Consider the following 13,716-nt stretch of genomic DNA (forward strand, 5'->3'; position numbering starts at 1 on the left):
AGAAAGCCAAGGATGGAAGAAAGAAATATATCGAAAGTTCAAATATGAAGCCTAAGATCACAGCAGTGTGATTTGTAGTTTCGAGTCTGCACCAAAGAGACTTCTGACTGGATGATTTCAACAGCAGCAGCTGCCGCTGCAGGTCACACCTTAGTCCCAAAGGACAAAGGAATCCTGGGTGACTGTGCCTCCTTGCACAGTGTTCCTGATAACAGAAAGGCACTTTCACAAAGCAAAAATATCTTTACTCACCTAGGAAAGGAAAAAATCAATCTCAGAAGACAGATAAAGGGATAAAGCACAAGGTTGTAAAGGCTGTGTGTTACGCTGCATTGTGAAAAGAATATAAAAATGGGAAATGTGGGTGTGGAAGATTTGCAGATCTCTAAGTGGGTATTTGCTTACTTACCTTTATATATTACTGGCTTTCCTTCTTCTTTGTCCCGGCTTGCTAACTCCAGAAAATCTTCTATCAAGTCAAGTGATATCAGAGATTGGCTGAACACTAAGCTGAAAATGGGAATTGGAAAAGATGATCAGTTTTCACACCTGTAATTAGCATACTGATGTGTTGAGCTTGGTACCCTCAACTCAGTTTATAAATGGAAGGGGATATTAAAAAGCTTGTTTTTCTGCTCAGTGCAGAAGGAGGATGGCAATGTTATGGGGAAAAGCCCAGGCCACTGTTGAAGTCTTGTCCCCCCTGGGTTTCTGGACTGCAGATGTTCTATCACCTAAAAAAGGAATTTCATTTTGCTCAGGAAATGCAGGCTAACTGTTGCACTCATGTTACCCAGTAGAGCAATGAAACATCTCCAACACAAAACCAAACTCTCACTACACCAGCCATAAAACATACCAACCCTGAGCTGCACATATTTGCTACCATTGCAAAGAAGATTATATAAATGTAAAGTACACAAACACATTGTTCTTGACTTACAACCAGTCATTTAGCAACAGTTCAAAGTTACAACAGAAACCCCCAAGTTCCGACAGTTTTCCCCCGTGGTCACATGGTTGCATTTTGGTTGCTCAGCAACCAATCCAAATTTATGGCTGCTTGCAGCATCCTGTGGTCACATGAACACGATTTATAATATTTTTTGCTGCGTTTTGGCCTTCCAGTATCTGGCAAAAAGCACCCATAGCTGCCAATGGGTTTGCTTAATAACCACCCCCTTCACTTAATGACTATCATAAAAAAAGTTTTAAAATTGGGCATGATCACATGGTCCATGTGCTTAACAACCAGCACAACTTATGACCGTAATTTTGGGCTCAATTATGGTCATAAAAAGGACTACCTGTATTGCAACCTAAAACTGGAAGATTTTTTTTCTAATCACCAAGAGTCACTTACATTTTCTCTCCACGTTCTTCAGCCATGCGCAGGATTTCAAAGAGAAGCATCATCTTCCCTGAATGCTCCAGAACTTCAGCATCAGCATCAACCACAAAACCCTTATACCAATCAGGGGTGGGGCTGCCTGGATTGGAGGAAGTAGTTTTACCTTAGAGAAGTTGAAGAAAAATAAGTGTCACTTAAAAATGCAAAGCACAGGCTCTTCTCAGAGTGGTCAAACAAACCATGAAAGTACAGTTTCTTAGTTAAAGTTACACTTTGATTATAATATCATAGTATTATATCCTATCCTAAACCTAAGCTTTAATCCTTAGGTTTAGGGAGAGAAGGGGAAAATATTGCTTCCTCGCCAGGGAAGGAGTAGCTAAACAGCTAAACTATATATTTGCACAGTTTATCTCTGTAATCTCTACACAGAGATTTCCTTTCCCTACGTAGGACTGACCTCTGGACTGGCACCTGGCCCTGCGACCCTTTCCTTGTCTTCCTGAAGCTCCTGCTGTTGAGGATGATTTTTTTACACCCAGCTCTTACTGTGGCCGGTGCTGACCTTCACGGCCTCTCTAACGAAGCTCCAGCCAGGCTCCCATCCAACGCCTGGCCGTTCGCCTCCAATCCAGAGTTAAGTCTTGATACACGGCTGGACTGAGCTACCTACACTGATGATGAGGGCCATTATCTTTCGATGACCCCACCAAAAGACAACTCTCTCAGGGAGGGGTTGACTTGAATCTGTACTGTGGTTTTTAAAGCATAAACTATGGAATTCTCCAATTTCTTAAGCATTTATAAATCCTTTTAACGTCAACTGTGATTCATTTTAAGTAGCTTAAACCGATCATTGGTTGTGATCACATATTGTGTATGCATATTTAAGCTTATTTAATCGACTGAAATTCCCTATGCAATTATTAAAATGGTATACAATGTGACTTTAGTAAGTTAACCAGGCTAAACAAATAAATTTGCAGCCAGTTATTAAGACATTTGTTTAGGAAATAAAAACAAAATTTCTTAGCTAGAATCCTGGTACTAAAGTCTATCAAATAGCTATAAATAGTAAGTTTTTATATCTCAGTTAATGTAATATCTACCTTGGCTCAGCTGGATTTCAACAAATGGTATATTATCTGAAAATTTACATTTCCAGGAAATACCTTGAATTGCAAAATACTCTATTCCTTTGTAACTAAAAATATATATTCTGTCTATACTGGTGCTATTTAAATAGACTGTTTTATTGCACATTTCAAATGTAACTTATTTTTGCTTCATTTCTCACCGAATGGCATGAAGCATCCCCATATCATTTAGTGCACTATTGTAGTTCATTAAATATATGATTCCACAGAGTTGAAAATATTTAAGTATTAATTTTTAAGACTCTCTATAAATGTATGTCATTTGTGCAATATATTTACCATTAGGTTAAACGGATAAAGAATTACCAATCTATGTGTATGAAGACATTCTACCGGATACAGGCAAATTACCAATATATTTTTTTGTCCTTCAGGAACCCGCATGGCATTTTTAGTACTGGAAAATGCTATAGGATACTACAGTGGTAGTATGCAATAGCTCTACACATGCTTCAGGCCCTAGGCATGATCATGATGGTTTTCTTTCATAAAAGCAAAGGCCAAGCTAGGATATACCACTACTGAATAGGAAGAAGACCCTTCTTGGAGAAGGCTGGCATACATAATAGCATCTACAGTCTTACAACATTCTGTTGGATTCCAATGTTATCTTTATTTATGTCACTTACATTCTTTAGACAGACTAGGTCTGTGGCTTTAATCTTCATTTCATTATATATATATGTTATATAGAGAATGATTTATTTTAAATACAGAACAAACTCTCCTCCTTTTGGAACTTCAATTTTACTATTAATTACAGCATTTATTTCCATGGCATTTTCTCCTTGTACTATTTTACAGGTGTTACCACATACAGAACACAAATTTGCTGAGTGCAGTATCTATTGAGGAAGTGAACATTTAAACAAATGACCCATCATCATACAATAATATACTTCGGAACAAGAAAATACACATTTACATCTTTTGCTTTGGTTACTGCTTCAGAGAAGAAAAAGTTAAATAGAGGTGAGATCACATTTTCATTTTGCTAGCATGAGCAGAGAAAATGGACAGTGCCGCATTCAACTCTCCATCTAAAATTGTGTTCAAAAAGCCAACAAGAGAAACTGTTGTAACTCAGGCATTTACCAGCTGCAGTTTCCAAACTGCCTTCAAGGGTTTCTTCTTTGTTGCCACCATTCAATCACTCCTGGCCCTGGTTCTCCCATGCAAACGTTGATGTCCAGCTTCCAGAATGAGTCCCCCCACCCACCCTCAAGTGCAGCTTCTTGCTACCTTCCTGCCTCCAGTCCCTTAGAATCTGGTGGGCATCAATCCTGAGATGTTCAATCCTGAGCTTGCTGAAAAATAACAATACACCTTCACTACACTTCCTGTCATTTATCCTGATTTTTTTCTCACTATCTTCATGCCTTTAAAGTCTGGCACCACATTAACCTTGGGATATGAATTTCTGAGCTTTCAGAAAAATAGCAGTACATTTTCACTATTCTCCTGTTAATTATCCCAATTTTGGGACTTCCTCCCAAGAAACATTGTATTGGGCTGATTAAAAATTATAGTTTACAAATTCACTGTTTTGATTTTTTTTTTAATTGAAAACTATCTTGGGATCCATTGGGGCTTGAGAATATAGAAAAATTTAAAAATAAAAGCCACATTTTCATATCAAATATATTACACACAGTTCATTCTTGAGTCTTTAAAACAGGGATTTTTAACCTTTTTGTGCCATGATTTCTTTTTCATGTATGGTGAAGCCTCCCCATTCTTTCCCAGAAAGATGTGTTTAAACATCCATGTAAACTATCTTACAAAAGGAAGCCAACCATGTTCAAAGAATTATTAGCACTTGGTGCTTGCAGATGTTTTATTACCCACCTAGATGACTGTACTGTCTACAATAATATGTGGCTTTCATTATTAATCCATTAAAGCAGGGGTGTCAAGCTGCCGGCCTGCGGGCCAGACGCGTCATGCGGAAGCCGCACTCACCCCATTGCCGGCAATGGCAAAACAGTCACGTGACGTCACGTGACGTCGCGAGTTTGACATGTCTGCATTAAAGCAAAAACAAGATAAACTAAATGTCTGTTAGAGATTAGTGAAAATAAATTTGTATTTTTTTTCCCGTCCACAGACCCCCTGAAATCTAACCCCAGCTCTCAAAGATCTGCAGTCCCCAGGTTCAGCACCCCTGGGGCCAGGAGCAGCACTGGGCACAAAACCCTTATAACTGCATGGGAGGCGAAGTGGTGGACTTAGTTGCCCTTGACTGCCCACTACAAAAAGCCCTCCACATCCATTAAAAATCTTACTTACCTTCATCTTCTGCCTTTAAAATGACTGGAGGGTTGCTTATTGGCTCTTCCACAGCTCCTTCTCCACCTCCCCGAGATCTTGAATTCCAGACTTTAATCACTTCAACGTCGTTGTCGCTCCCACTTCCACTGGAACTGCTGTCTTTCTTAGATTTCTTGCCCTTTGTTTTCTTCTTTCTAAAAATATATTTCAACATGAAAACTCTTCAGTCGCACTAATTTTATCCCCAACTGTTTTAACATGCAATTCCATCAATAAATTGATTTATTATTTCAGAGAAACAATTCAACTTACTTAGTATATTCATCAGAGCTTAAGCTCATTGACGTTTCTTCAGAATCAGAAACTATGAAGTCATCAAGACTGTCTTCATCAAAATAGCCCTGAAAAATAAGGCCACATCCATCCTTTTTTCAAACTTTCAGAACATAAATTAAAACACACCGAAACAGAAAAAAGTATGGAACCAGTTATCAAAAAATGAAACTCTCTAGAATTTGGCATATCTCACTTCAGAGCTGCTATGAGAGACACAAAGACAGAGAGAGGAATTACCTTGTTTTCCTTGCTAATATAATCCAGCTGCAAACACCAAGGATGAGTCCAAATTCTGCTTAGCATCTGGAAATCTTGGAAGAGTTTAGCTCCAGCTTTGCCTCTTCCACCTTCACTACTGTTGCTGACACCTGACAATGGAGTTCAATTACATATTTGAAGTAAATTAACCAAACTGTAAGTTTAGCAAAATCAACTCACTTTTGTACAATGCATCAGGAATTCACTCTCTTTTTCCTAGTCACTTATAAGAGAGGGTTCTCCCATTGGTGCAACACTGCTACCAGAAATCAGATGATTCAAGCAACTGAATTAGTATTTTTTCTTTCTTTCTTAAAATTGCTAAAAATTCATCATTCATCTTGTTTTACAGCTTTGACAGTCTATATTATTTATAGGCATATGTTATTTATATATGCAAACAGCATTTTTAATTTATTTATATGTTAGAAATCCCATTTAAAAAAACAAATTCACAATATTTTCCCTCATAGGGCCACTAGCTATTGCAAATCATATTTTAGTATCTTTTTATACGCAATACTAAAAACAGACAACTGCAGAAACTTAACTTTTTAAGTGAAGTTCTCTCATTCAGCCTCAATGTCCCATAAAATTAAAATAGTCGAGGAAATTCAAAACCATTAAAATTTCCAAAATTTAAGTATATTTGACAAATTAAATTTTTATCTAATACTTATACTTAGTATACCTGTCATACAGGAATTTATCCAACCCCCTTTTAAAACCATGGAAGCCAGTATGGAAGCCAGTATCCATCACCATGTCTTACGGTAATGAACTGTATAGATCTGTGTGAAATGCTCCTTTTTGTCTGTTGCGATGTCTCCTCCCAATCAGCTTCAACGGATGACCCGGGAATATTTGGAGAAAGGGAGGCGGTTTTCCTTTCTCTGTGCCATGCATAATTTCCATCTACCTCCTCTCAAAAAACCTTTTCCAAGATATGCCCCAGCCTTTTCTTGTAAGGAAGATGGTCAAGCTCTACAGCTGTTCTCTCTTCTAAACTTTTTCCAGCTCTGCTAGAGACTTTGTAAAATGCAGCAACCAACACTCTAGTTGCCGATGTACCACCAAGCGGTATAGGGAGACTCCCATTCTCCCTGAATACCAAGCCAACAAGATCATCTTCATCGAGGTAAAAAAAGTAGTTAACTCCACAGTGCAGTTCAGCTTTGCCTACCCCATATGCAAATATCCTCTGGTTCTTTTCTTTTCTTTTCTTTTACAACAATTAAACAGTGAACTATCCTTACCTGTTAGGTGATCCAAGTAGTATTGGTACAGTTTACACTGAATGGGAGTCATTCTGACAGCTAAGACATACTCATATTTTGGTGGCAGGAACTTTGTTAATGCTGTATAATCTTTCCTCTACAATTAGATCAGAAAAAGAGAAGCTAGAATAGTGCTAAGGTGTCATTCGAACATCAAAGTACCAACCCTGATTCAATAAATGTTGTAACTTAAAATACAAAGAACAACTAAACTGCTAAGGAAAAAAAATTACAATTCTAAATAGTGAGACTGTTCAGCATTCGCATACGGTCTCTCCTTCCCTGAGAGACCAGGGTGCACAGAAATCTCTCTGTACAGTGGAAGGACCCTGGGACAGAGATCAGGTAGATGCATTGCCTGATTCAGATTTAGAGCTAAGCGGAAGTGGCTTTGGGGTTCCATAGGGACAAGTTTCAGAACGTTCACCTTTTTTATTTAATTAACTTGTGCTAGTGGTTATTTTAAATATAGCTTTAAGACACAAGCCAACTTTATAAACATGGTCTATTTCAAATGAACATTTGAAGATGAGTCTAATCACAGTTTAAGCAGGTTAGGACCCATAACTATACACTCTCCTGCTCTGGAGAAGAAAAGGAAAAGCTGACAACTCCACTTCAGCGGCTGAAATGCAACTATAGTAATGCGCCTTACACGGCCTGTCTACAACTGACATATACAATTAAGTTATCACCATTTTTTGCAAACGATTTTTAAAAGGGGCGGGAAGGAGAAAGTAGAAACACAAATAAACAAGGAGAAAAAAAATTAAAAGGTTAAGAGACTCCCGTGTCATAGCTTGGGGTGAAATGTGGGTCACAAGTCTAAAAAGATTAAAAGTTCTGCCCCAAATTATCTTCCTTAGATATTATCCAGTAATTGCAGGCCACCCTGAGTGCCCGTGCCTGGTGGGGTTTACATTTTAAAATAAAAGAAAAATAATCAAATGGCTGTGGGCAAATCAAAGCTTTTAAAATATTTTCTTTCTTGTTAATCAGCGATAATGGATTGCTTGTTAAGAGAAAGGTACAACTTCAGTTGACAGGAGAGCAGCGAATCAAAACACAAAAGTTTCAGTTTCAGAGGTAAGGAATTTTTAACTTTCACAATGGAGCAAAGTAGCACAAATCAAAATCCACGCACCTGAACACATCCAGCTAGCATTTCGTATAAGATATGTGCCCGCTTTTTCATCACCCTCACATCTACTAGAGTGGAATCAGCGCATTGGCCATTCTGAATTGGATTTATAAATCGATTTCGGAACTCCTTAATCGATCCAAGTAAATTCTCCTTGATGAAATTAACCATGCAGTGATCTGAGGAAGGGAAAATTTAATTTTTAGTTCCTTTAATCGGAGTAATCTTGTTACAAGTCTTTAATAAAGATGGACACGTATATATTCATTGAGGCCTTCTCTAGTTGGGTGGCCTTGATCCAGAAAGGCAACTTATAAATATTTAAATAAAATAAAGAAATGTTTGGAAACATACATTCAGGCTATTCTCTGTTTTAAAAGAAAGGGACCATTAGTTCAAACTGGGGATTGGGCTGGCACTTTGCACCCAATCTGTACAATAATGTGCCAAGTGCACAAAGCACAGCCCTTTCCAGCATCCTGCAATTCAGCATGCCATTTTCAGCCAGGCAAAGCCTCCTGATGCCTTGCTATCCTGGATGCAGCGTTTTGACATGCAAGATACTCTCTTCCAGAAGAAGCAGCAGAACTGGTGAACAACTGCGCCAGTTTCTGACTGTTGTTTTTTTTTTTAAAAAAAAACACTGATGCAAGACAGGACAGCTGCCATCGCTGAAGGCATAGGTTTGCAGTCCTAGCAGTCAGAGACTAGGCCAATCTTTGTATGAGGGTGTTTTTTTTACACAATCATATGAAAATTGTCACGCTACATTACATAAATTACAGGGAGGGAAAGAATTCAAGGAGAGCCTCAGCAAAAATATCTTTAATAAGTGTGGAAACAGTGTGTATAGATTTACAATAAATGCAGATGTTTGTTGAATAATCAAACTATGACTATATTTAAGGATCACAAGTGGGGAGAAAACCAAAGATGCATGGAGCATATTATTCCATATTAGCAGAACTATTTTATTTTCGTTTGAAACTGCAAGCAGATATAAAACATATGTTTGGCTCCCTCTTAAAATGTACTTACATTCTATGAGATTGTTTTGCAAAGGGGTTCCTGTAAGAATTATCCTTCTCCTGGATCTGATAGAATTCATAGCTTTAGAAACAGCAGAAGCTTCATTTTTTAGTATATGTCCTTCATCACAGATAACAAAATCTGGGCCTGAAATTACAGAAGTAGCATCTCACAGATGTCTGTGAAGTATGGAACATTGCTTAAATGCCAAGTCATGAAGGAGCTAAGTGTATTAACTCCAAATAAGCATTTTCTGCCAAGGTTTACCTGACAATTTACTCTAAACTGATATTCATAGCCCTACGTACAATATAAATACATGTGCACCCTGTGCTGCTGGCCTGCTCATAAATGCTGTGTGGGATCTTACAAAGGGTTTTCCATGACAAAAAAATATTCTGTACATGTAGCATTTTTACTGGACCTACCCTTTTGGATGCTTTTTACATGGATTCTCTCAAAAGTAGCCAGACAGGGCTATGCCGTTACTTTGGATTTACTTTGGAATAGATGATTCAGGGAATACAAAGTAGCAGAATTTCCACATCTGTTTGAAATTTACTGAAGTAATTACAGCACAGCACTTTTAGGAAAATGATGCAGCCGCTTTAAAAAGCTGCAAACCAATGTTGAGTCTGCATTCTCATAAGATCTTAAACCTCTTCCAAACTGAACACTCTTTTACCAATAGAAGAGAATATGTGTAGCTCATATGGGGTTTTTGGTGCTCTCTGAAACTGTTTTCTTGCAAACATTTCATTATCAAATTAGGTAACATCATCAAAGGGGGCTTTGCTGGGTAATGAAACGTCTACAATAAAACAACCAAGAATCCCACAATACTACTCGTTTACTTGTCATCAAGACTATGCACTTTCTGTATTTTAAAAACTAATTTAGTATCAGAAATGCAGGGTCATAGGGCACTGAACAATTCCCTAGAATTTAAGAACCCAAACAACTACTTGATTAGACATATGCAAGAAACAAATTATTTGATACATGATAAAATATTCTGTTAATTCTTAAGAAAATGTCTCACCAAGAAAATATACACACAGGGTTTCTCAAGTAATATTTTTCAATATTTTTTATAAACACAGATCACAGCACCATCTACTGGTAAACTGAAAATAAAGTCAAAGTTGAGTATGAACGTAGGGAAACGACGTTCCATTACTGATTGACAGCAATGCACAAGAAAGTTATCAAGATGGCAACAATCACTATCAACTGGCCAGCCCTGCAATTAGCTTTTTTCCCTTTTGCCTGATTAAAAGAGTCTAGTATCAAAGGTACACTAATGATATTCACTTGTACATCTCTCTCCAATGCCAGGCAGATGATCCTGTCCAGTGCTTACCCAGTGCCTGGAAACTCTAAGGACCTGGATAAGGAGGAACTCGCTGCTACTCCACCCTAGCAGGATGGAATGGTTGGGGGTTTTTGCCTCCCAGGTCAGGAGAGACATTATCCTGGACTTGTAGCTCTTGCTGGAAGAGCAAATGGCAAATGTGGCTGGGGTGGGATGGGGCTTTGCACAAATTCCATCTTGCATCAGTTGTGCCCATTTCTGGACTGGAGCCCTTGCTTACTGTCACTCACACCTTACGTCATTTCCTGATTAGACTATGTAACATGCTCTATGAGGAGCCACCTTGGAAGACCATTTGGAAGCAGCAACTGGTCCACAATGCAGCAGGGAGTGCAGTTCTGGGCACTTTGCAGTTCACTTGTATTATATTCTTGTTTCATGACCTGCACTAGGTTCCAACTATCTTTAAAGCACTATCAGGCACATGGTATCTGCGGGATCACCTCTCCTTGATGCTATCTGCCCAGCCCACTAGGTTCCATCGAATGTTGTCAAATAGTGGGACCTCAGGTGTGCTTTCTCAGTAGCAACCCTGGCCCTTTGGAATAGCCCCCTCCCCCCAACTGAGAACTAGAGAAGCCCTACTTTTTTAGCCTTCTGGAAAACTGACTGTTCCCCCAAACACTGAGTAAGATGAGGTTGATTCGGGGGTCACTAGTATAGATAGTTCTGATGGCTGATAGGAAGGCTACAGTGTGTTTTTATGCTGTTTTTACTGGCTGCTGTGAGCCACCTAGAATCGGTGTGTGAGATAAGAGGCCGTGTAAGTTCTTTAAATAAAACAAATAAAAAGACAGAACAAGTGCCATGCCATTTCATTAAGCCAGATGTTACAAAAACAGAGAATGCAAACTTTTTTCTGCAAGCTTTATTCAATTTAACTGGATTTTTATTTCTCTTGTGATGTATCAATGTTTTCCAATATCCTAATGTTTATCAAAAATAAAAATAGAAATTTGGAGGATCTCATCTTTAGACCACACAGGGAATTACAATAGTTTGGAAGCTCCAAATATGTTGTTTTCAGACTGGCTTTCAGAATTTCTCTTCTGAACTTTGTTAAAACAATTAACTAGAGTTTCTGACTTACAGCAACTACCAAATACTACTTTTCTTTCCTTTCTTTTCGGGGGGCTTTTTTTGGAGACGGCATATACTAACTACATAATTAATCATCTGGATTTTTAAAAATGTAAATCTGGATCTTGTGTCTTGAGAAATCCAACAGAATTCCAAAGCATGTCCAGTTTTACCATTCACCAATCAAGTTATCTGTCCTTTACCTACAGAGAGGTTACATTCTGGTTACTGCTGTTACTTTCTCCAGTTTGAAGAGTGATAATTCCTTAACCTGCATTCTTCTACACATTGCTTTGTATATAGAATGTGATATCTATCTACTCAAGAACATCTTCTCCTCTACATGACTTGCTTACTTGTCACAGAAGGAATTATCTGCAGTGTTCTGGCTTACCAGGATCAACCAATGCTTTGTTAAATATTTCTTTCAGTTTTCTGCTCTTCACATTCCTCCCTTGTGCAAGGTTGCGATACATTTCATAGCCTATGATCATGACACCTCCTTCATCCTGCCACCTTTGCAACATATAGCTCCTCTCTTGAGGACGTTTCACTGTTGCTAGCTCAGAGACCTTGGGAAAGCAAGCAAATAAATGATTTTTATTTTTTTAAGTCAACATTTGTTATGTGCTTTCAACATATAAATGTGGATCACATACTGAAAGTCAAGAAATTCATAATTCTAAACATCAATTTACTATTCCTGAATGCAGATACACTCCACCTATCCATATTACACATTAAATACCTCAAGTTTCTCATCATCTTCTATGCCTTCTTGCCATTTTTCAAATTCATTCATCCAGTTGAGGGCTGTATTCAATGGACACACAACAAGAGCAGTTCTGAAATCCAGTTTGTCGCAAAGCAAAATAGCATGAAGGAAACTAACTACCTTCAAAAGAAAGGCAAAAAAAATCAGCATTAGAACAAAACTGCACCTGGAAAAAAACCTTTTTTTTAAACAAACAAAAAATGGGAAACAGAACATGAATGATTTTTTAAACAGAAAAAGAATATTTTGATGTATTTAGTGTGAGTTAACAACTTTTTTCTTACATTAATTTGCTGTGTATATTTACTATAGTTTCTAACCAAAATAACCAACTGGTTCTGTCCTCTTTCCATTTTTCTTGATTTTAGGTAACCCCTTTTTAGCTACCATAAGTTGTATGCAGCACACTAACTCAAAATACACAATGTTTTAGTATAGGAATGAACAAGGAAGATCTGGTTCCTAATAAAGTTATTGAGAAAGGGAACATATGTTCCTTAGAAATGCTTTTAACTGTGTGTGTATATAGATATACATGCACACACAGAGAGTATGTATGTATATTTGCCATATATATCAGGCAACTGCCTAGACAAGACCCTGCAGCTTTCTTGGCAAAATTGTTCTGAAGTGGCTTGCCATTGCCTGCTCCTTAGGGCTGAAACAGAGTGACTGGCCCAGCTTTGTGACTAAAGCAGGACTAGAGTTTACAGTCTCCTGGCTCCTAGTCTCAAGCCTTAATCATGACATTAAACCGGATCTCTTTTTTGTGTCTATTATCTGCTATTTCTCACCTCCTTTCACATGTGTCCCTTCCCCATGATTTCGAATCAGAAAGGATCTGATGCAGAAGGAATGAATTTCAAAGGTAGTTGAAGTAAACCTTGGGGTATAATAGACAGATGTTCTGACCAGCACTATGGAGTCAAATGTTCAAATTCAAGCCCGTCCAGAGTCAACTCAGCAACCTGACATGTCATGCTTTCAACTTATCTCACAGGGTTCTTTTGAGAACTGAATTCCAGTCCTACAGATGAAGTAGCTGAATTCCTGAAGAAAGTGTAGTAAAGGTGCCTAAACTATTCATTCTTCTCTCCAGGAATTATATATAATAGCAGTCGGAATATGCATTAGGTAACTTGGAAAAGTTTCACAAGTTTTCATAAGACGTGGTCATATATCTTTTACTGGAAGAAGCTGGAGGGAGCAAAGCCCATCCGAACCAACAGATTCTCAAACATACCTGCAAAGTCTTTCCCAGACCCATACAGTGAGCCAGAATGCATCCAGAGCCTGAAGATTTCTTGGTTTTTCTCACAGATTCACAACAGCAATCCCACATAAACTGAACACCTAGAAGCAATGTTTTTAAAAAGATCCTTTAAAATTTAACAGTGGACAATTAAGCACTTATTTTTGGCTCTGAAGTGCAATAGCTATTATTTTATTTATTTATTTATTTATTTATTTAACAGGATTTATATGCCGCCCTTCTCCCCATGGGACTCAGGGCGGCTCACAGCGTATTAAAACATCATACAAAAATTTCCCCTACTAAAAACCAATTAAAACCCAAATATTGGTAGCTGTGGCTCTTTAAAATCGTTAAAAATTGTCCCTATTTAAAACTCACCCTAGGTCAGGCCCGCTTGTTGAAAAAGCCATG

At 38.0% G+C, this 13,716-nt stretch overlaps 1 protein-coding gene across 1 annotated transcript in view; it reads right to left on the reverse strand.

Annotated features, from left to right (window-relative positions):
• ATRX (ATRX chromatin remodeler) overlaps window positions 1-13,716 on the reverse strand; it is a 112,126-nt gene that overhangs the window by 26,398 nt on the left and 72,012 nt on the right. Inside the window, exons 17-27 of the mRNA XM_015812713.1 lie at window positions 13,294-13,403; window positions 12,024-12,170; window positions 11,670-11,847; window positions 8,830-8,967; window positions 7,795-7,970; window positions 6,630-6,747; window positions 5,353-5,483; window positions 5,092-5,180; window positions 4,798-4,973; window positions 1,364-1,514; window positions 410-510 (exon numbers count right to left, since the gene is read on the reverse strand). Coding sequence (XP_015668199.1) covers window positions 410-510; window positions 1,364-1,514; window positions 4,798-4,973; window positions 5,092-5,180; window positions 5,353-5,483; window positions 6,630-6,747; window positions 7,795-7,970; window positions 8,830-8,967; window positions 11,670-11,847; window positions 12,024-12,170; window positions 13,294-13,403 — 1,515 coding nt within the window. The remainder of the gene's footprint in view (window positions 1-409; window positions 511-1,363; window positions 1,515-4,797; window positions 4,974-5,091; window positions 5,181-5,352; window positions 5,484-6,629; window positions 6,748-7,794; window positions 7,971-8,829; window positions 8,968-11,669; window positions 11,848-12,023; window positions 12,171-13,293; window positions 13,404-13,716) is intronic.

Source organism: Protobothrops mucrosquamatus, unplaced genomic scaffold (assembly GCF_001527695.2).
Source record: "Protobothrops mucrosquamatus isolate PMUCROS unplaced genomic scaffold, P.Mucros_1.0 scaffold108, whole genome shotgun sequence".
Classification (NCBI taxonomy): domain Eukaryota; kingdom Metazoa; phylum Chordata; class Lepidosauria; order Squamata; family Viperidae; genus Protobothrops; species Protobothrops mucrosquamatus.